Below are 20,381 nucleotides of genomic sequence, written 5' to 3' on the forward strand. Positions count from 1 at the left end.
CTCTGTCACATGTTTGTGGCTGTTGCCCAACAAACTGACAATGCGTCATTTAGGATCAGAGCTCCTTTTTGCCCTGGGGCCTATCAGGTTGATCCAGCCCTTACTGGAAAACACTTTTCATCTTTCACTTTTGCACTAGGAGAACGGCACCATCTTAGAGTTTTGCTATGTAAAGCCCTTCCACAAGATTTCTGTCCAAATTTAACTTTGTGGCCACAAAGGAGTACATGACAGTCTTGATAGCCCTGTGATAAGAAGGTGATCTAGTTACTACATTCCTCCAGATTCTTAGCATCACTGCTTTCTATTTCAGGAGGTTTTTAATACAAATTAGTGGTCATGTATTGGTTTGTGTGTGTGTTTCTCCTAACCTCGCCTTTGTTTTTTATTTGACTCACAAACCCATAAAACCCCCTGCAACCTGAACCTGGAACAGAGTAGCACACTGGGTTTTTCTGCGGAAATTTGATCTCCTGACAGAGGGTAGTCGAAGTGTCAGATGAGGCTTTTTACCAGTAAAGGATAAAACACAAATATTCCATTACTGTGCAAAAGCAGCCAAAGTGGAGAATAGAAATAATGACATTTAGATCTCAGGGAAACAATTTAATAATAATAGTTTGATTTGGAAAAAATGAACCAATCCTATTTCCCTCCCATGATTTACCCGTCACTATTTTTTGAGAATGTCATGGAATATTGACAAAGACAATCTGGGAATTTGATAAATCCCTCAGGAAACAATTCACATTATAAGGATGGACTGTATTTTACAATTATTTCCTCTGCAATAAATTGTGAATTTCAGCTGTCTATCTCCATAGAAAACCGCAGCCCAAAATGAGTAGCCTTTTGTTACTTTTCTGACATGAAAGGAAAACCGCAAAGGAACTGGACTTTTAGGATGTGGAAGCACACCAACTTACTTTTAAAAACTCATAAAAACGTATTGCATCAAGGCCACAGTGGGACCCCCTGCCCTCTTTTTTCTGCCAACCAAACACATACTGTATAAAACATGATCACAGCTCTCAGTGGCCTCATAGAACAAGATGTGACATTTCTCAAAACATGTCTGTCAGACAAACATTTGTTTCTGGCAATTCAAAGGCCAGGTCTGGAGAGTAATTCTTTGGATATGGAAGTATATTATGCAATATCCTCACATTTTAATCTCTGCCTCTTCCATTACATAGAAAAAAGACTTGCACAGTGACTAAAAAATAGAAAAGCCTCTTTAAGCCTCTCTATGGTTTTAATCCATAGTCAAAAGGTGACAAATTCTGTATACACTCTACATCTACATAATTTCAGGTAAAATGAGTTTGTGTCCTAAATTTCAAATTGTGTACCATATAGTAGAGGAAAGAGAACAAATGCCAGCAGCTTTAGGTTTATTCTGATATAGAGCTTTTCCCCTCAAATAGGGTTTAAATGGTAAACAACATAATTCTCAGTACCAATAAAAATAATACAAAACATACTGTATATATGCATACACATACCCACATACTGCATGTCGAGATACAGTATATTTTATATGTATACATATAGGTAAATTCACAATGTTACAAAAAATCTACAGATCGCTGGGCTAAATACCTTAGAAATTACTGATTTAATGGGAAAGTCCACAAAGATAAGGGTCACATCCACAATGGGCCCTGTTATGGAGGCGATAACAAATAGTTATGGCCATAGCTGATGATGACTTTTGTTGATTTATCCACTGATTATAATCTCCATTAAAACAGTACTCCACAGAATGAGCATTGTGCTCGTCTAACATTGTCAGACTCTCTATGCGCAGTTTTTTCTTCAAAAAATCAAAACTGATGCAGCAGAACCAGAGATATTGTCTTTTTTGATCCATGCATTCTTTATCTTTGTCAAAACCAGGGGCCTACATTACCCACAATGCCACTCACCTGGCACTTGGGGCGGAGATTCGGGTGTGTTACAGTGCTCGCAGCTAATGTAGCCCTGAGCCTCTAGCCTCAGTCAGAGCTGAGGAGCAGCTACGGAGGTCTGGTGAGCTCACTTCTCTCTAACTTGTATTCGTCAGCCACACCCGATGCTGACTCAAGTGACATCACTTGAGGCAGTTTCAGACTTCACGCAGCTCCCTCTGGACTACTTGTTTTGTCTGACAGACAGTCCCAAAACCAAAGCTATTCAACTCACGATCATAAGAAAAAAGAAAAGCAGACAATATTTACATGTAACAAATGAGCAATTTAAATCAGAATTGTTGCTGATTATTTGTTGACTAATGGATTGAACCGATTTCATATCATTTCTGCATTTGGCACTATGGCACTACTGTACTCCACATGGACAAGAGAGAAGGTTAACGACCCCAGCAGACGTACATTATCTGACGCTAATCTTATCTTAGTAGCGTTGTGATATGTGAATGTGCCTCTTCCCTTGTTTTCTTAGAATACTCACAGACAATTAAATCCACAACAATCCATAACAAAAGCAAATCAGGCGGCAGTAACAGGGAGTTATCATCCTGTGTTTTGTGGCCCATTGTGCATTTAATTCGGACTGATTGATTGTAATAACAGTGTAATTTGAGCAGCCCCCTGACAGCCTAAGTGTGCATCTCTTGCCGCTTGTCACACACATCATATGTATTCCATCCATCTTTGACGGCCATGAGGGAGACCAGATATGAACTACAGCTGGTCAAACATCAGACTTTCCCTTTGTGTGGGACGGCAGATATCGCAGGAGATACTACATTTGTCTAAACCTGACACGCTTCCAATCGGTCAAAGGCAGCAGCGTTGGGTCATCGCACGGTGTGATACAGCTCAGCTTAAACTGCAGCACAACAGATTGCCCAAACAGAGAATGTCTGGCTTCACTCCAACATCCACAGCTAGAGTTCTCCAACAGAGAAAGCAGCCGTAATTTACAGACCGCATAAAGATTTGGGGCAGCTTACTGCCTCAGTTCTAAATGACTGTACTTATGAAAACTGTAATTCATCAGCTTTATGGTTTATTGGATGTACCCTGGCAGAAAAAATGTAATTGGACTTTACTGTAAACATCCCTCCCCTCTTTGAAATGAGATCCTCTGAGGCAGATGGGTTAACAGAAGATTGTTCGGTATGTAGATGTACCACTCCTATTGTTTAGATGAGGCAGCTCTGGCCCACAGCTGAATGTTATCCCTGTGTTTTTTTGGGTTGTCCTTCCACAGTGGCGAAACGTGCAGGTTAGGTGACGCTACATCTCTATATACCTACAGAAGACTGTGGATGTAGATTTGTCTGTAAGCCCTGTGACTAGTTAGGGTGTAACCCAGACCACATCCCCCAGTGCAGACTGGGAAGGGCTCCAGCAGCAAAGTGTCTAGTGAACGGAAGAATAGTTCACAAATTAGCGGTTAACAGCGTTAACAACAGTTAACTGTAACTCACTTCTACTACAGCTTTTTCTACAGAGAAAATAATAAATAAATGTAAAATGTGTTTCATGCCACAAGAGGTCAGTGTTGTACCATTTTAGTCTCCTTCTGAATTGGGAAAATCCTTCTCCATGGTTTCCTTGGAGGACACACAGGTGTTGTCCTTTATATTTCATTAATTTTTCTTACTGGGACTTTGGGGACCTGAAGATCAATTTACAGTTTCGACAGAAGGTTTTTAAAATGAGAATTCAGAAAAAAAAAAGGAAAAAAAAGTCGACTCTATCCCTAAACTTTAAACATTTTTGGTATGTATATGTAAATTAATTCATGATAAAAAAAAATACAATAGCTTCAGAGTAGCTTTTGGACCATCATGTAGAGAAACCTCTTGGACAACTTTTTAAATGCATAGTTTTTCAAAAAATATCCAGTAGCCTATATACTGTATAATACAGCTGAATGAATCAAACATGGAAAACTAGCCCAAATTAGCAGAGTATTTTACATAATACTCAGGTCTCATCAACACTATCTGGGGTGGGGCGGCTGCTTGAACTGAGGGCAAGAGTCGAGGGCAGCCCCAGGGCAGCACCCCTTATTTTTGATCTATTTGAACTTTTTTAGAATGCTACTTTTACATATGTGTGCTTCTTCAACCGCTGCTAATTGGATTTGTTGTGTCGGTCTTGAGCTTGTTTTGCCGAGAGGGGCATCATCACATCTACAGGCCTTTTGGAAACACCTCTTATCTACCTCAGTTGCATGATTTTCTCTTTCCAAGAGCTATGATTTGAGATTATCTCCGGATAATCTTCAGTGTTCCCAGAGTCCACAGGCTGCCCTGAACCTGACAAAACTGCATTTTATCAGACATTCACACCACATTAAAAAGGTTACGTGAGGAATGTAAATGTTTTAAATAGTTCAGTAGTTCCATGCCGTATTTACTGTGTTACATGCAGGGTTTCTGCACACACGGTCCACTGTTGTAATAGTCTCACCTGCAATTTATATGGTGTATAGGTGTATAATGTCTCCTGACAGCCTGCAATTGGATCTAAAAACATTTTACAACTAACATTACTGCCTAAAGCAACATTTAAGACTTTTGTTAATTAAATTTGAAACTTTTTAATACCTTTTGATGCCTTTTTTCATGAAACTTAGTTCAGTGCTTTTTAATACTTTTCAAGACCTGCAGATACCCTGTAGCATTTGTTCCTATGCAGCTGCCTTAACTATTCTATGCTTCAATGTTTGGTCATAAAATCTAAAAAGCACATTTGGGGGAGAATTTTTCTTCTCCACCATTCCTTTGTATTATAGGGAATTTGTAAAACTTACGGCTTCACAGATTTGATGTGCATAGAATCTCAAATCTTGGGAAAATATGACAGAAGGGGTTAAAAATCCATTGCTGTGTAAATGCTGCCAGAGATGACTGATTTTTGCTCCTATCTCAGGTAAACGTGTGGGAAAAAGGCTCTAGGAAAATCTACTGCTATGTGAAAGAGAATGTTTCAGCACACAGTATGTGTTTCAAAGACACCAGCTGATGCCAGTGTGCTAAAATGACTTCACTGTTCTGTATCTCTCTCTCTCACACACACACACACACACACACACACAGATTATATATATATATATATATATATATACATATGAGAATAGCTAAACGGGTAAAGATGACGTGATTTCCAAAGGGCACGAAGTTAAAGATGAAACATTTCTTAAATATTTTAAGCAAGATTGCTTTATTTCCATCTGTTATAGTTTCAAAATAACAAAAGGAAAAGGGCCTGAAACGAAAGTTTGGTCACGCTGCATGTTCAGTACTTAGTAACACATGGTCCACCCCCGTGCTGAACAACTGGAGAGGTGTTCTTCTCATGAAATTCTGCACCCTTTTTTCTCCAAACATGTCTTTGCTCATTGTGGCCAAAAAGTTTAATTTCATCAGTCAACAGGACTTGTTTCCAAAATGCATCAGACTTGTTTAGATGCTCCTTTGCAAACTTCTGACACTGAATTTTGTGACGAGGACGCAGGAAAGGTTTTCTTCTAATGACTCTTCCATGAAGGTCATATTTGTGCAGGAGTCACTGCACAATAGAACAGTGCACCACCACTCCAGAGTCTGCTGATTCTTCCTGAAGGTCTTTTGCAGTCAAACGGGTTTTGATTTGCCTTTCTAGCAATCCTATGAGCAGTTCTCTCTGAAAGTTTTCTTGGTCTTCCAGAACTCAACCTGACCTCCACCATTCCTGTTAACTGCCGTTTCTTATTTACATTACGCACTGAGGAAATGGCTACCTGAAAACGCTTTACCATCATTTTATCGCCTTGTCCTGCTTTGTTGGGGATCAATTACTTTAATTTTCAGAGTGCTAGGCAGCTACTTAGAGGAGCCCTTGGCTGCTGATTGTTGGGACAAGGTTTGGGGAATCAGAGTATTTATAAAGCTTTGAAATTTGCATCACCTGGCCTTCGCTAATGATGACTGTGAACAATCCACAGCCTTAACAAGCTCATTAAGGTCTGCAACCTTGGTAAAAGTAATCTGAGAGCTCAAACCTCCTGGGATGCCCAAACGCTTGTATGGTGCTCCTTTCGTTTTTCACTCTAAACTTCTATTAAAACAAAAATAATACACTTATCTTACTATCAGCTCATCTTCTCCTCACTGAAACCAATCACAGTAACAGAAATTTGGTCCCATGTTAAAGATATAGTTATCTACCTAAAATAAAATATTAGCTATCAGTTACAGTTCTTGTAAGAAAAGCTGTGTAAAAAATAAACACATGCACAAAAAAAACCCTTTAATGTGATCATTAAGAAAAATGAAGACCACTGAACACCAAAGATTGGTTGCTCTGTAACTCTGACCTTTATTATAGTTGAACACACAAAGTACATTGTTTCTTACGCTGAGTTCAAGTATACTGTTAGTATACATAAGGTAGCTGTTCAACATGTACTGTACCCTCAGAAAACAGAGGACCAGTTTGATAGCACCGATATAAAAAGTACAACAAAATAAGATTCACACAAAGTATTGTACAATTGTAATTTTTTAAAATAATGAATCTGTAAAAATCTAACTTCAATGACAGTAATTTATAATGTATTGCTTTTTTGAAACTGTGGGAATAGAAAAAATATATCTGCAACTTTGACTGTTTAAACCTGGAGAAATGCTATTGCATGTACTCTCTCTGGTATGACAAGGTGGTATCTGTGCCACGACAGGATGGAAATCAGCTCGTCTGTTTTCTTGTAAAGACAACATATAAAGCAGTGAGAGGAAATGGCGGAAACCCTTCCCTTCTTTGAAAGCATGTTACTGCAGAACAATCCTAGAGCCAACAGAGTGCTACTGGCTGCGGAAGACTTAAGCTAAGGACAGATAATTATTTTGTTATCGGTGGTGTTGGTAAGTTTTGAAGCTGTACAGTGTCCTGCAGCTGAAATTTGCTAATTTGCTATCTGCCCCGCAAACTGCCCTGGCGGTTGATAGCCCATGCAGCTAAGCTAAGGTCAATGTTAGCACAGTAGATATAAAGACAACATTAGCCAGAAGGCTAATGCGGATTGTTGTTCAGAAAGTGTGTTCGTTTATGTTGCATTTTCACCAAATATTTGGTTTTGTAAACTTGTTGACACTATTTCTCGCAGGGCTAGCTGGTGAACCGCTGCAGCTGTCTGGTCAGCTAACCTCTAACACACCAGCTCTTTGGGCAACCACTAGTTGATCAGTTTACTCCTCCCTGGCATTTGACACCATTTTTTTTCAATAAAGAACAGGGAAAATGCCAACTTTGCTAACCGTCAGTTAATGGTATAACTTACCATCATCTCCTGTCTCATAACTAGTGATGTTACATGAGAGGTTGAGGCTTCGAGGTGTGTGTTGAGTATATCAAAGCTTTTCCAGTGGAGCGCGTATCAACGCGTGTATCATTTTAGTATGACGCAACTCATGACGCGTGTACCATGTGACTGCCTTTGGTAGTGGTTCGAATTATGGAGCATAATTTGACTGTGTATATAAGCCATCCAAGAGAAATTACACATTTTCATAGTTTTTGGTCTATAACATTCATCAATAAATTGCATGCAAGTGGCTTGGTTATATTTGTAATGGATCCAACAAAGAAAAGACAGACCTTTCTAGTGTGGCAACACTTTGAGCTTATCTCTCCCAGTAAGGTATGTGCATAGTATATAACATTATTATAGCTGCTTTAAGTTTATTAAAATATAATTTTTTCAAGGACATCACATTGCATTTATCTGGTATTTTCTTTCTAAGGTAAAGTGTTTAATGTCCTCCAAAGAACTGGGGTACAATAATAACGTCATCCACGCTAAGGCATTATCGTGCCTTGTATATAGAATAAGGAGGAGGCTGGAGGTGGTACAGCTCATGGTGGGTCATTGAAAAAGTAATTCTACAAAAGTACATAATGTATTACACTACCCAGTTAGGTTTATAAATCAAATAACAGACATGGAACAGTCAGTTACTTGTTTTTCTTTTTTCCTCGGTCAGCAGAAAACAGGAGCTGGATGGGGCCTTGATTGACATGATTGTGATGGACAGTCAGCTATTCGCTGGGGTCGAGGATAAGGGATTAAGGAACTTAATGAAAGATTTGATCCCACTTTATTCTCCCCACAAGGCAGGTGTGTGACCTATGTGTGCCTGAGTACTATAAATTGATGAAGTCTTGACAATAAAGCATTGTTTTTTTCAGGATGTGAGGGCCATGGTAGATGAAAATTACAAAACATCTAAGGAAAAATCCAAAACCAAGGTGCAGAAGGCAACTGCTGTGAGCCTCATATCAGATATGTGGACATCTATGAACATGGATGCGTACCTAGCCGTTACCTGCTACTTCATGGAAGAAGGCCTCTTGAACTCCATTGTCCTAGGTTTACTGTCATTCCCCCCGTCACATACTGCAGATCACCTTGCATGTGTGAAAGCCTCTCTCATGGAGCCATGGGGTATTTCAAACAAGGTAACATGCCTTGTAACAGATGGTGCAACTAATATGATCGCCTGTGCCAAAGTCCTGAGGTTGCAACACACCATTTGTGTCATTCATTCTCAACCTGATGGTGAAGAAGGCACTTGCCCAGACAGTGGCACTTTCTGATATCCGAGCCAAAGTCAGGAAGCTGGTTGGATATTTTAGAAGCAGCACTACTGCAAAAGTATGTTATGTTATGTATTAATATTTTAGCTGTTTGTGTTACTGTGACAGTTTAATTGTTTTCCTGCATTTGTTTAAAGGAAAAGCTGGCACAGGTTCAGCAGCAAATGGGGAGGGTCACACTGAAAACTTATTCAAGAAGTGGAAACTTGGTTGAACAACACCTACCATAATGCAGAGCCAGTGGGGCCTGCTTTGGCTTATCTAAACACAGACATCACGCTGCTGACTTCTGAGGACACAGTTATTTCAGGTTGCCTGCATCTTTTAGCTCCATTTAATGAAGCCACTGTGGAGCTCTCATAAGAAAAGAATGTCTCTGGATCAAAAGTTTTAGCCCCCTTAAAAATGTTAGTACACAGTTTACAAGAACTATTGCCCGGTCCAAATATAGTGGTAAGGGAAATGGGGGAACAACTTCTAAGGCAGCTGACAGAGAAGCTTCACACATTGCAATCCATGAGCATGTACCTTGCCATTCTACTAGATCCAAGATTTAAGATTCTGAGATTTCTCAGTCCAACAAAAGCAAGTGAAGCCATAAGAGGGCTAACCTATGAGTGTGCTGCTGTGATATAGACAGATCAGTCCTTCAAAGCACAATCTCCACAACCATCTACGTCACGAGCTGCAGAAAGTGCAACCCCAGGTAAGTGTTTTTTTTTAAATTATTATTATTTGGAGTTTTCTTTCTTTAATTACTGCATTCACTACCAACATTGTTTGCTTATCAGGTAACAGTCTATGGAGTCATCTGGACATCAGTGTGAAATAGTCTCAACATATTTGAAATGTCACAACAGATGCAACTGTTGAGGTGCAGCTTCAACCCGATATGGGACAGCTTCTAAAACCCGATATGGGACAGCTTGAGGAATCCTTGAAATAAGTCATTTAAGAGAGTAATTTTTCCCAGTCTTTAGCAAGCTGGCAATGGGGTTTTTGTGTACCCCGGCCTCATCTGGGCCATGTGAAAGATTTTTTTCAAAGGCAGGGGAGATTGTTTCAAAGAAACAAAACTTAATACCAGGTCGAAACGCAGTGTTTCAGTATCCTCTGTGGTTGGAAGTTTCAAGTCTGTTTAATGTCTGGTTGGGTGAGGTCAGAAGTGTCTTCAGTCCTTGGATGTTTTAACAAAATGGATACGGCAAAGTCCTTATAGGTAATTTTTGCCACATGGCAGCCATCTTGGCAATGCCTCAGGTAGTTATTTCAGGTAATAACAAGACCAGGCCCTTATCTAAATGAAAGGGGGAAGGAACCATAACTGCACTTTCAGTGGTCACCTGAACATAAAAACTGCATGTATAGAATCACCACTCAAATCTGTTAAAAAATTGGTGAGTTTGACCCAAAATAAGGTTTAAACCGCTTTTTTCCCCACAGCTTGTACTACACATTTGCAGGTTTTGCTTGCATAAGTGGAACAACATGATTGGCTTGATATGTTTCCCGTTCAGCTGTTATAAAACAGATGATTGGCTTTTGGGAGGAAGGTGTGTGATAAGTGTCATACAACCGCCATCTTTGGCATTATGGACTTTTCTATTCAAAAGATGTTTGTCTCTCTCTTATAATGACTCTGATATGGTGTCTCCACTCAGTTTTGCTGACAATTTTTTTATGGCCTTTGCTGACAAAAAAATCCCCCGCGGCCCAAAAACCATTTTCCCCCATAGAGCACCATTATAAAAGAGACGTCTATGAAACTACTGACAAGATACCTCAAACTGCAAAGAAGGTTGGTTTCTACTCTTTCTACTATGATTTCTTAATCCATGGAGGTTCTATATTTGTACAACTTTGCCAGAGCCTAGAAAAGTGAGTTTTATTTGTGTTATGTCACCACAGTGTAAAGTCTTTGGGCTGGGCAGGAACACGCAGGCGGGACCAGCAGGGAAAACACTTATGTGCATGTGCAGTGGGCCGCACAACACAGAACCAAACCTGGAAGATAGAAAACTTTTCTGGTTCATGCACCAGGTGAGCAGTTTTCATTCAAGTGAATGGGTGCCATCTTTGAGCCCAGTATCTAGTTCCTATAATACATCCCTGGCTCTGTTGCACCAGTAACCACACCCGACAGTGATTCCATGGTGTACTGACACACCCTGGAGTACACTTCTACATCACTGCAGCAAGATGTTAAACCGCTGGAGGTAAGCAAAAACAAGATTTTTATGGGATGTTAAGTTGCTCTTGCTCTTAAGATAGTAGGTGTAATGATATGGACATATAATAACGGCACTGAACAAGGAGAAAAGAAACGAGGTCCCATATTAGCTTTAAAAACAAAATATTACTACATACAGTATTGTAAAGAGGACAGAGTTATGAACATATCAGAATAACAAGACAATGTCTGGAAGCTAATCTTCCCCCAAGTGACCGATGGGAGGAGTACACAAAATTACCCAAATCAGAATCAGAATATTTTTGGTTTTCACTGACTGTTTACAATAACTGAAAGGCTAGCAGATAGTGCTTGTAAAAAATTAAACCTTTTTGCTTACATAATTTTATTCTTGGATGAATTGAGACTTCTCCCAACTCACTTGGCAAAACCACCTCCCCCAAATGCATCTGCTCTTTGAAATGCGATCTTCAGACTTTATGCAAAAACTCTAGTCTTGTTAATGTAGTTTGCAGAAAAAATCAGAGAATAGATGCCCCAGTTATTTTAAAAAAAAGCTTTGGGACACTTTAAGGCACTTTAGTTTGTAACAGTTCAGCCTTGGTAGATTAGTCTTAGAGCTGGACCAGGCAAGTAGCACTTGTAATTGGTGATGAACAGGCTGTTTGCTTTATGAGGACTTGCTTGTGCCGCAGCTTAATTTGCATAAACCCCTCAGTGAAGATGTAAAATTGTGCCTTCAGTTTAACTAACTGTAAAAAGAAATGTTCATTTTGCCTGTGTAACATAACCTTAGTGTATGCGGACTTCAGTGTGTAAAAGGCACTTGATCAGACTGTTGAAAAGTGGAAGAATACTGCATTTATTTCCAAACACAGACCACTGCTGTTGTTATCGATGGTTCCTCTCAATCCTCATGCGACCTGGCACAGACATCCAAACTCTCCAGGGTGAGCTCTGAAGAAAAAATACTGCAGCAGGGCATTGTAAAAGTGCTGCACTTCAAAGAAAACACATTCTTGATGACACTCCCCAATGCTGCACCTTGGGTAAAATACCTGCCACTTCCCAGCAGATTTATTTCAACACTCATTCAAAAAAGAGGGCACACAGAGAGTTTTGCTGTTCTCTTGATCTTGACATCTTAACTAAGGAGGTTGGAGGTGTTGATAAGGCTGCACAGCCTCTGTTTGGACAGGAGGGGAAATCAAATATTCTTTCTACTGGGAGAAAAAGGGGGGTGGAGGTTTAAAGAAAGTTGCTGCCACATGGATGAAGGGAACATAAAAAGATGGTTTGACCAGGGCAGGGCTAGCAGGAGGATTCCACCACAGATGGAGCTGTGTATTGGTTGGTGAGCTTCAGACGGTCTCCCTGCTGGAGGGGACGGCCAGTCGACTCCTCTACTCTGCTTTGTCTTTACCTGTGGGTCACCTGGTTGTTGAGGAGGCCTGGGAATGTCTGCTCTGTTTCTGTGCTTAAGGAGCCACCTAGCAGAGCAGCAGAGACAGACAGTTACCACCTAAACCTATTGTCCATGTTCCACATCTGGTTCAAGTTTCAACCACTTCCATTGTCAAGTATGATACATGTAGGGGATTTCTGCCTGGGTAAGTGCTCAGACATGCCTTCAGATAGCATAATAAATACACAAGATGATAATGAATAAGGAAAGTATGTCAACTTTTGGTTGTCTCTCTTGTCTGTTCTATCTATCTATATATATATCTGTAATATATATAATGCTAGAGTAGGAAAGTTCACTTTGACCTTGGGATCAGTAATTTGACACAATAATGATTAGCTTTTTCCAGAGCTTTAAACCATGTTTTAAGGTCTTTATTTGTGAATGGAGTTGAGCAGAGGCAGGAATTATTATCTCAAACCCCATATGACACCATTTGACCATGATCGAAGTCCCACACTTATATAATTATATTTCCTAAAGAAGACCAAGAGGTGCAGTTGAAAGCCCCCAAAAAAGAGAGTAAGTGGATTTCAAATTGAAATTATTTTGTCAAACTATTACTACTAATAAATAAATAAGTAAATAATAAATCAATAAAATCTATAATAAATTGTCAATCAAGCTAAAGTATTTAACAAACTAGAAAAGCAGCAGAACAGTCCAGACTGCAGAGTGGTTTGGTAAAATGAAAAACGGCAGAAATGATTAACCTCAGATCATCAGAGGTTGACAAGTGTTTAGCCAGATTATCTAAACTACTTAATTTGGAGGTAAAACCAAGTAAATTTACCCCATAATTTGGTTATAATCCCTTATTGCACAGGAAAACTGTGTGCACACAACAATGGTATGTATGGTAGGGTCAAAGTTGAAGCAGTATGTCAGTCTGTAAACTGCGATGAATGTTTATAGTCTTGCAGGTGTTGATTACCTTTTGTAATAAAATAATAGTTTTACCTTTTGTCTTCATTTTCTCCTCCACATAAAGTTTCACTAAACCGCAGGTTTTTGTTAAAACCTGACCACTTGTGTTTCTTGCCATGTCTGGCTTCTTTTTAGTAATGTCAGCAAGTTCTCAGATCTTAGCTATTAAATTGGAAAGTACCATGTTATTTCTACTGATAGGAATCATGGCCAAAACTAACACCCAAGTTTTAATAATGTGTCATTTTTCTTCAACAACAAGGTTATACCTTAATTCTTTTAAAGTTATATTTTAAGACAGACTACTGATGCAACACATTGGTGTGTATAATACATGTGCATAAGAATGACATGTATGTTACGTTTACATTTTGAAGTGACCCGAAGCATAACAGTAGAATAAGCTTCAAGCATTACAAGGACAGGAGATATTCCTCTGAATTATTGCGAGGTCTTACCATTATGGCAGCTGTACATCCACACACGATGGCCATCATATCGACATCTGCATTTCAGGATGTTATTGGTGTAGTCTGACTCAGGCACCTCATAGTTTGGATTAGTTATTATCTGTAAGAGGGAGAACATGTGATTGAGTCAGAGATGAAGGTGAAAGGCCAGTACAAATGGCTGCAGTGTGTAGATAAATTCACTCTTTAGTCAGAGGAAAAGAACAACTGAACACGGGAAACATTACCTGGAAAATGTAATCTCCAGGTTTGATGTCAGTTATGTCGATCCACTGGCAGTCAATATCATGCCTGTAGGTGTCCCAGCAGCCCACAGTGATACCCTGGTCTCCAAAGTTAGCACATTCATATCTCTTTTCAATACCTGCAATAAGACATTACAAAATGAAAATTTAGATGGTAATGAAGCCATTTTCAATTTTAAAGTTGCATTGTAGTTTTTTTTGGCCACTTGCAGGCAGCAAAACAAGCTGTAAACAAAAAACTGACATATTATCATGTATATATTATCATCAGTAAAGTTGCCCATTTACACACGCTGCAGACACAATGCAAGCGTTTTTGGCCACTTGAGGAATGTAAATCCAAAATTCACTCTCCTTTTAGCTCTGTTTTGGTCCATGATCTTACAAAAAAATGTCTAGCTCTTTAGCTAACTGTGTTCAGTTGCTAGTTGCTAACTGTGTCTGTCCTTTGGACCAATCAGAATTTGTACATTGATAAGAGCAGTGAGAGTGAATCAAACAATAAAGTTGTTGGCCAGAAAACCTAAACAATGACCCGAAAGATGCTAGAAAGCTCCTTAGATCTGAGGGGAACTGCAGACTTGGGTGAGAATTACCCGTGGGTTTGTCATTACACGTTACTCTTTCACATGACATATAGTTATTTGATCCATTGTTGAAATAAAAATAGACTGGTGGAGCTTTAAAAGCCCGTTATTGACTATGTGTTAAAAAGGATAGTTCTGCCACATTTTTGAGAAGCAAAAGTTTGTTTCACAACTTTGTGAAAATTGAAGTAGGGATTCTTTTGTGGCTCTCACCTTCATCACACTCTGAGTCCTCCAAGCAGAAACTTGCTTTGTGTCCTTCTGCCACTTTGGTTCCATTAAGGCTAAACAGGTCGTAGAGCGTAAACACCTCCATGCTGTGATAATGCCTACATACACGGAAAGAAATGTGGTTTAACAAACCTACACAGGCTGAAAATACCACACAAGACCACATCAAGAATGACACTTGTTGTTTTCCAGTCTCTGCAGGAGAAAGTGCAACAAAGGTCTTTAAATTCAAAAAAGATCATTGCAAATTGACACCTGTAATGCACAACATTTCTTTAAATGGTTTGTATGTACGTATGGTTTAAGTTTGCTCTCCCAAGTTATGCCAGTCAAAGGTGACATGTGGAAAGCTGGTGGCTGTGTGAAGCTTACACCATGTGGTCAATTAAAGGACAGCGGAATGTATGAAAGGGAAAACTGCTCCAAAAACAGGCCATAATTTGGGCTGAGTCATCTCTCTTTTGTTGAATAAATTGTAATTTTGAATATTGTTTCTGTTGTTCATTCAAATGTCTTCTTCATTTATGTGGCAACATTATCAAATAAAAACGTCTCAATGAAGTTCAAACTCAGTAATCTAAAAAAAAAAAAAGTCTTATTCATAAACAAATTCTTAAGAAGGACTTTATCCTTGTGATTTTTAATTAAGCTGTGATTTATGTCTCTGGAATATAACTGTTTACAAGTGCTTCCACAAATAAACATCAACTCCTGCATGCTAAAATTCTCATGCATTTCAGCATGCTCATTGTTCTGTAAGACTTTAAGATGCAAAAGTGTACGTTTGATTGGAGAATGATGCAAATATTAAATATATGTTACGTTTAAATATCTTTAACTATTCCTTTCACTCAAAGTATTTCAGTGTTTAGTGCCACCATCTTTAGTTGCCATTAATCGCCTCTTGGCTCTAACTCTTTACTTAATACACAGGTGAGAGTGGTATCAGTCTTCTCATCTTACTCTTGGGGAAGAAAGCATAACCATATTTCCCAAAATGTGGAACTTTTCCTTTCAAGCAAAGTGAAAAGCATTTCACTGGAGGTTGAACAAAATGACAATATTCACAATTCAATGACAAAAATGACAATTTCAGCACCTTGTATGATCAAACAGATGGCACGGTAAAATGAAAAAGATTGCTACCGTGGAATTGTCATATAATGAAATGTTGTATAAAAGAGTCCTTGTACTCTGTGACACTGACCTATGACATTCGTGCCACACCCAGGAGTGTCTGCTAGCTTTAGGCCTGAAGTCAGACTGGCCGTTATTGTGGATCTGGGAAGAAAAGCGCAGCAGGCGGCGGTAGGAGTTAGCCGGAGCCTGGCTGGAGGTGGAGGCCAGACAGTTCTCCTCCGAAGCACACTGCAGCATGAACATGGGCCTGTCCTCCATGTAGGTGGTCTGCTCCACCACCTGAGGGTTCAACACCAAGTCAGGAGCCGCTGTGGACAGGAAGATCAAAGAAAAAAACCACAGAGAAGCAGAAGGAGACAAAACTTATTTACAAACACAGAGAAATGGCTTCCAACTGCTCTGAAACTCTTGTGATTCAGGGGGGATATTGAACCCTAATTATGCAAACATTTTTCCTCAACAGAGATTCTCCAGTGGCAGAAATAATTTCACTTGTTGAATTAAAACTCGATGGGCAGAGCAAGAGAGAAAGCTTTTCAGTGTGAATGTTAGCTTGTTGCCAAATTGAGTGGCAAAGGCCCCAGTCTCTTTATATTTAAAAGCGGAAATGTCAATTACTTATTTTCTTTATTCAATCATTCATGACCATACAACCAGACAATGGAACAAGTATGAAATAGTGACTGAAACGTTGCTCATTAAGATGACAGGTTAACCAGCAGTCACTTCCAAGCCATTTCCCAGCTGCTGCTCTGCACTGCTAAAATCCTGATTTTGTAACTGTGACGCCATCTGACAAAATCACCAGACACATAAGTTAAAGACAATGGATGTGTCATGATTTGATCATCTGTATTTACCTGTAAAATCACCACTCAGATAGAAAGTTAGACGCTCACTTACATCTGTGTCAGCTGCTTTGTGGTCAATTGAATGAGAAACATAGAGAGGTGTGCCTGCAGAAGGAAAGCCTGACATTGCGCTCGTGGGGCAATACCGGTGACTATTTTTTATGGAAAGTAGCTAGGTTTGTTAAAAAAAAAAAAAAATCACTAGATTTGTCTCTAGGTGTTTTTTTGAAAAAAAAGTTGCTAAAGGGGTCTGAAATGTCGGTAAATGTAGCAACAAAGGCGCTTAGCTGGCAACGCTGTGTGTAAACGGCCCCCTGATGATGTAATATAAAATGAATTGAAAAAGCAACGGCCAATGGGGAAACTCCAACACCTCGCAGGTTTAACTTCATCACTCAGTCACACAGTGTTTGGCTGAACAATGGCAAAACTTCATCACTCAGTCAGTCAGCGACAGACAATTGTGTTTATAAAAAATACATGTGAAAGCATTCACCTATACACCTATGCACACAACACAACATATGAATTTGAGTGAATCTGAGTGTCTTACTCTCAGAGCAGGAGACTCCTGCGGCATTGCGTCCCCCTCCTTTCGGGCAGCTGAGGTGGTCTCCGTGGTGCAGGCAGTAGGACAGAGACATCTCAGTACCAGAGCAGCGAACACCACTCATCACCACAGCGTCTGCACTCACCTCCCCTGGCCAATACCATGACTCCTGTTGAAAAAACATGGCCCTCGGTTCATAGCTGACATTGGTGTAGCATCTACATATTATCCACCTCTCATATAATGCCCTTTGATGGATTACATTCTGTAAACATCGTAGAATTGTTTCACATTCAACTTTTTCATTGACTGATAAGATTCCTCACTACAGTATGCACAAGTATGTTTAATATCACAACTGATATTGGCTTTTTATAAAAAATGGAAAGAAGCATAATCAACTCACTGTGGTTCACTTCAGATATGATAAAGGTGCTTCAGTAAACTGCTGTAAAACCTTATTTAAGCACCATGGTTATTTCTTCTTCTCATTACTTTATTGTCTTTATTATTACTTTTCATTTCTCTGGCAGTGTAAGAAGTATTTCCGCTCTTGTACTTAAGTGGCAAAAACACTATATAAAATACTCCATTATTACTAAAGATCATGCATTTAAAGGTGTACTATGCAACTTTTCCACATTCCACAGACCTATGTCATATATTTTTTTGAGTTGCTTATTTACATTATCCCAAATATTTCCAGCAGATTTCAAACCTGGATAAATACATAATTTTAATCAAAGTATATCTATCTATCTATCTATCTATATATATATAGATAGATATATATATATATATGTATGTGTGTCAGCATTGTGGTTGCAGATCTTGGTTGTTTTTAACTATATATTTTAACTGGATGAAGGATTTTAGTCAACAGACGTCGGATCTTAAGTTATGAGAGAAACAAGCGGAGGAAACAGTAGTGGCAGCTTGGCTCGCAGCCCCTCCGAGATGTTCTATGTCTGCCAAACAATGGAAAACTCCGTCTTTTGTTATTGTTTTGATTGAGAGATCCCTAATGGCAGAAAATTATATATTGTGCGTTAAATTTTACACCAGTTAATTTATTATCAGTAGAATGAACTTCTGTAACGAAAGAAAATGTACTCATTATGCAGACCAAGAGTCTTTATTTTTATGTATATTATTGGATTATTATTACTCAAGCATTAATGTTAAACTGACATTGAACCATGACACTCTTTACTCCCTAAAATTGGTATCAGCATCAGCCCCAAAAATCCAGTATCAGTCAGGCTCTAGCAGTTTCATCTGAAAAAAGCATCATATTAGATTACATACAGGCTGATAATATGTTGTAGAAGGGAACTAATGAAAATCTGTAAAGTAACTATCATTCTAAATCATCTACAAATGTAGAATATTTTACTGAGATGATGCCAAGCTAACATTTGAGGAGATAATGAAAATTTTCCCAGTGATACCATGAATTGTTGTGAGGAAAGGTGATTCTCCAGAATGACCACTAGATGGCGCACCCTATCCTTCTACAGCATCATGCATTGGGAAAAATTCTACTGACGAGGTGGTGTTGAAATTCACATATATCAACTACCAAATCAAACAGATGAATAGATTGTGACCATTTTTTTCTGGACTAGACAGATTTTAATTGCCTTATATATACATATACATACATACATATATATATATATATATATATATATATATATATATGTTTTTTTTGTGCAACTTGAAATGCCTAATAAGGGCTGTGCAACTTGTTTCCCCATGTCTATAATATATTAATGTGTAATGGACATAATACATAATACCGTAACATCGTGAATGTACTCCTATTACAGATGTTGTACTTTAAACTGTCCTACAGGTGTACACAGTAAATACGGTTAACAGTTTTTAACAACACAGGGCTGTCTGTTACTCTTAGCAACGACATTCACATGGAAACATAGGACAGGGGTCCTCAGTGGGTCTCCATGGAGTAAATGGCTGACAATATTAAACACATGTAATCAGAGCTTTCATTTCTATTTTAATTTTGGTAGTAACTCCACATTTTTACACGTAAAAAAGTGTTTTAAAATTTTTATTTTGTCATTTATCATTTTAATATTGTAGCCATATATTTCCACAGTTTGCATCCTGCTCTATATTACCTAGAAAATAGATTAATGTAACAAATGGCAGGCTCACAATAACATTACTCTATATCAAGTTAATCTCACTCACTAGTGAAGATTTAATGGTTTTCCAAAATTGCTTGCAGATGGATTTGACAATTTTTTTTCTGACAAAACTTTTTCAGGCCCTCAGATTTATAAGATACAACTAAAAAGCTGTTGGCTGCAGTATTTTATTTGGAAAATAATGGAAAATCCTAAACTACACAGGAAACTGATTGCAAATACCTGTGTTTGGCCACTTGGACACCAAAACAAAAAAAAAGAAATTAAAGAATTAACTTGTGCCGCTGGTTGTGTATTCATTAAAAACTGTACTTAACGCCCTTAAAGAAAACCATATCTACACCAAAGATCCCAGCTCACTGGCTGCCAATTAAAACAGGCTACTAACTGATGTCGACAGTCATCCGACCCAGTAGGAGACAGGCTGCTGCAGCGGGTAGGAAGGAAAAGAGCAAACTGAGTTGGACCAAGGAAGGAGAGAAGAGGAGAAGAGAGAATATGAGGACAAACCCTTCTAGATCAAATCAGAAGACTCTCTGAAATTAAGGAGGGGATGTGGCACGTTTATTTTTACAGCACGCTCACTGCTGTACCATACACAGTGTATTTAAGAACTGGGAGGAGTTAGGGTTTTGTCTTGGCTTGGTCAAGGGCATTTCAGTGCGGCTGGCAGATAGTGGTGACCCACTGGATGCAGGATAGAGAACAGCTCTCACTTTACAGTCTTCTCTCAACTGGCTCCACAGTGGCAAATGGACCTCTCCAGTCCAGTCTGAACATCCTTCTAATCTCCAGTAGTCACAAAACAATGTCCTGACATCCATAGTTTGGGTACATGTCATTTTCAGTAACATATGAATTCGAGTTTACTGTGTTGCTACATTCCATGAGTAAACTGCTTCATGGAATGAAAACTAGTACTGAAAAAAAACACTTTATGTGGAACAAAAGTG

At 38.9% G+C, this 20,381-nt stretch overlaps 1 protein-coding gene across 1 annotated transcript in view; it reads right to left on the reverse strand.

The window, feature by feature from the left end:
* Positions 1 to 9,500: 9,500 nt before the first annotated feature.
* loxl2b (lysyl oxidase-like 2b) overlaps positions 9,501 to 20,381 on the reverse strand; it is a 43,458-nt gene continuing 32,577 nt past the window's right edge. Inside the window, exons 9-14 of the mRNA XM_040155828.1 lie at positions 17,255 to 17,420; positions 15,918 to 16,158; positions 14,693 to 14,808; positions 13,875 to 14,011; positions 13,636 to 13,747; positions 9,501 to 12,275 (exon numbers count right to left, since the gene is read on the reverse strand). Coding sequence (XP_040011762.1) covers positions 12,205 to 12,275; positions 13,636 to 13,747; positions 13,875 to 14,011; positions 14,693 to 14,808; positions 15,918 to 16,158; positions 17,255 to 17,420 — 843 coding nt within the window. The 3' untranslated portion in view covers positions 9,501 to 12,204. The remainder of the gene's footprint in view (positions 12,276 to 13,635; positions 13,748 to 13,874; positions 14,012 to 14,692; positions 14,809 to 15,917; positions 16,159 to 17,254; positions 17,421 to 20,381) is intronic.

Source organism: Xiphias gladius, chromosome 19 (genome assembly GCF_016859285.1).
Source record: "Xiphias gladius isolate SHS-SW01 ecotype Sanya breed wild chromosome 19, ASM1685928v1, whole genome shotgun sequence".
In the NCBI taxonomy this organism is placed as follows: Eukaryota; Metazoa; Chordata; class Actinopteri; order Istiophoriformes; family Xiphiidae; genus Xiphias; species Xiphias gladius.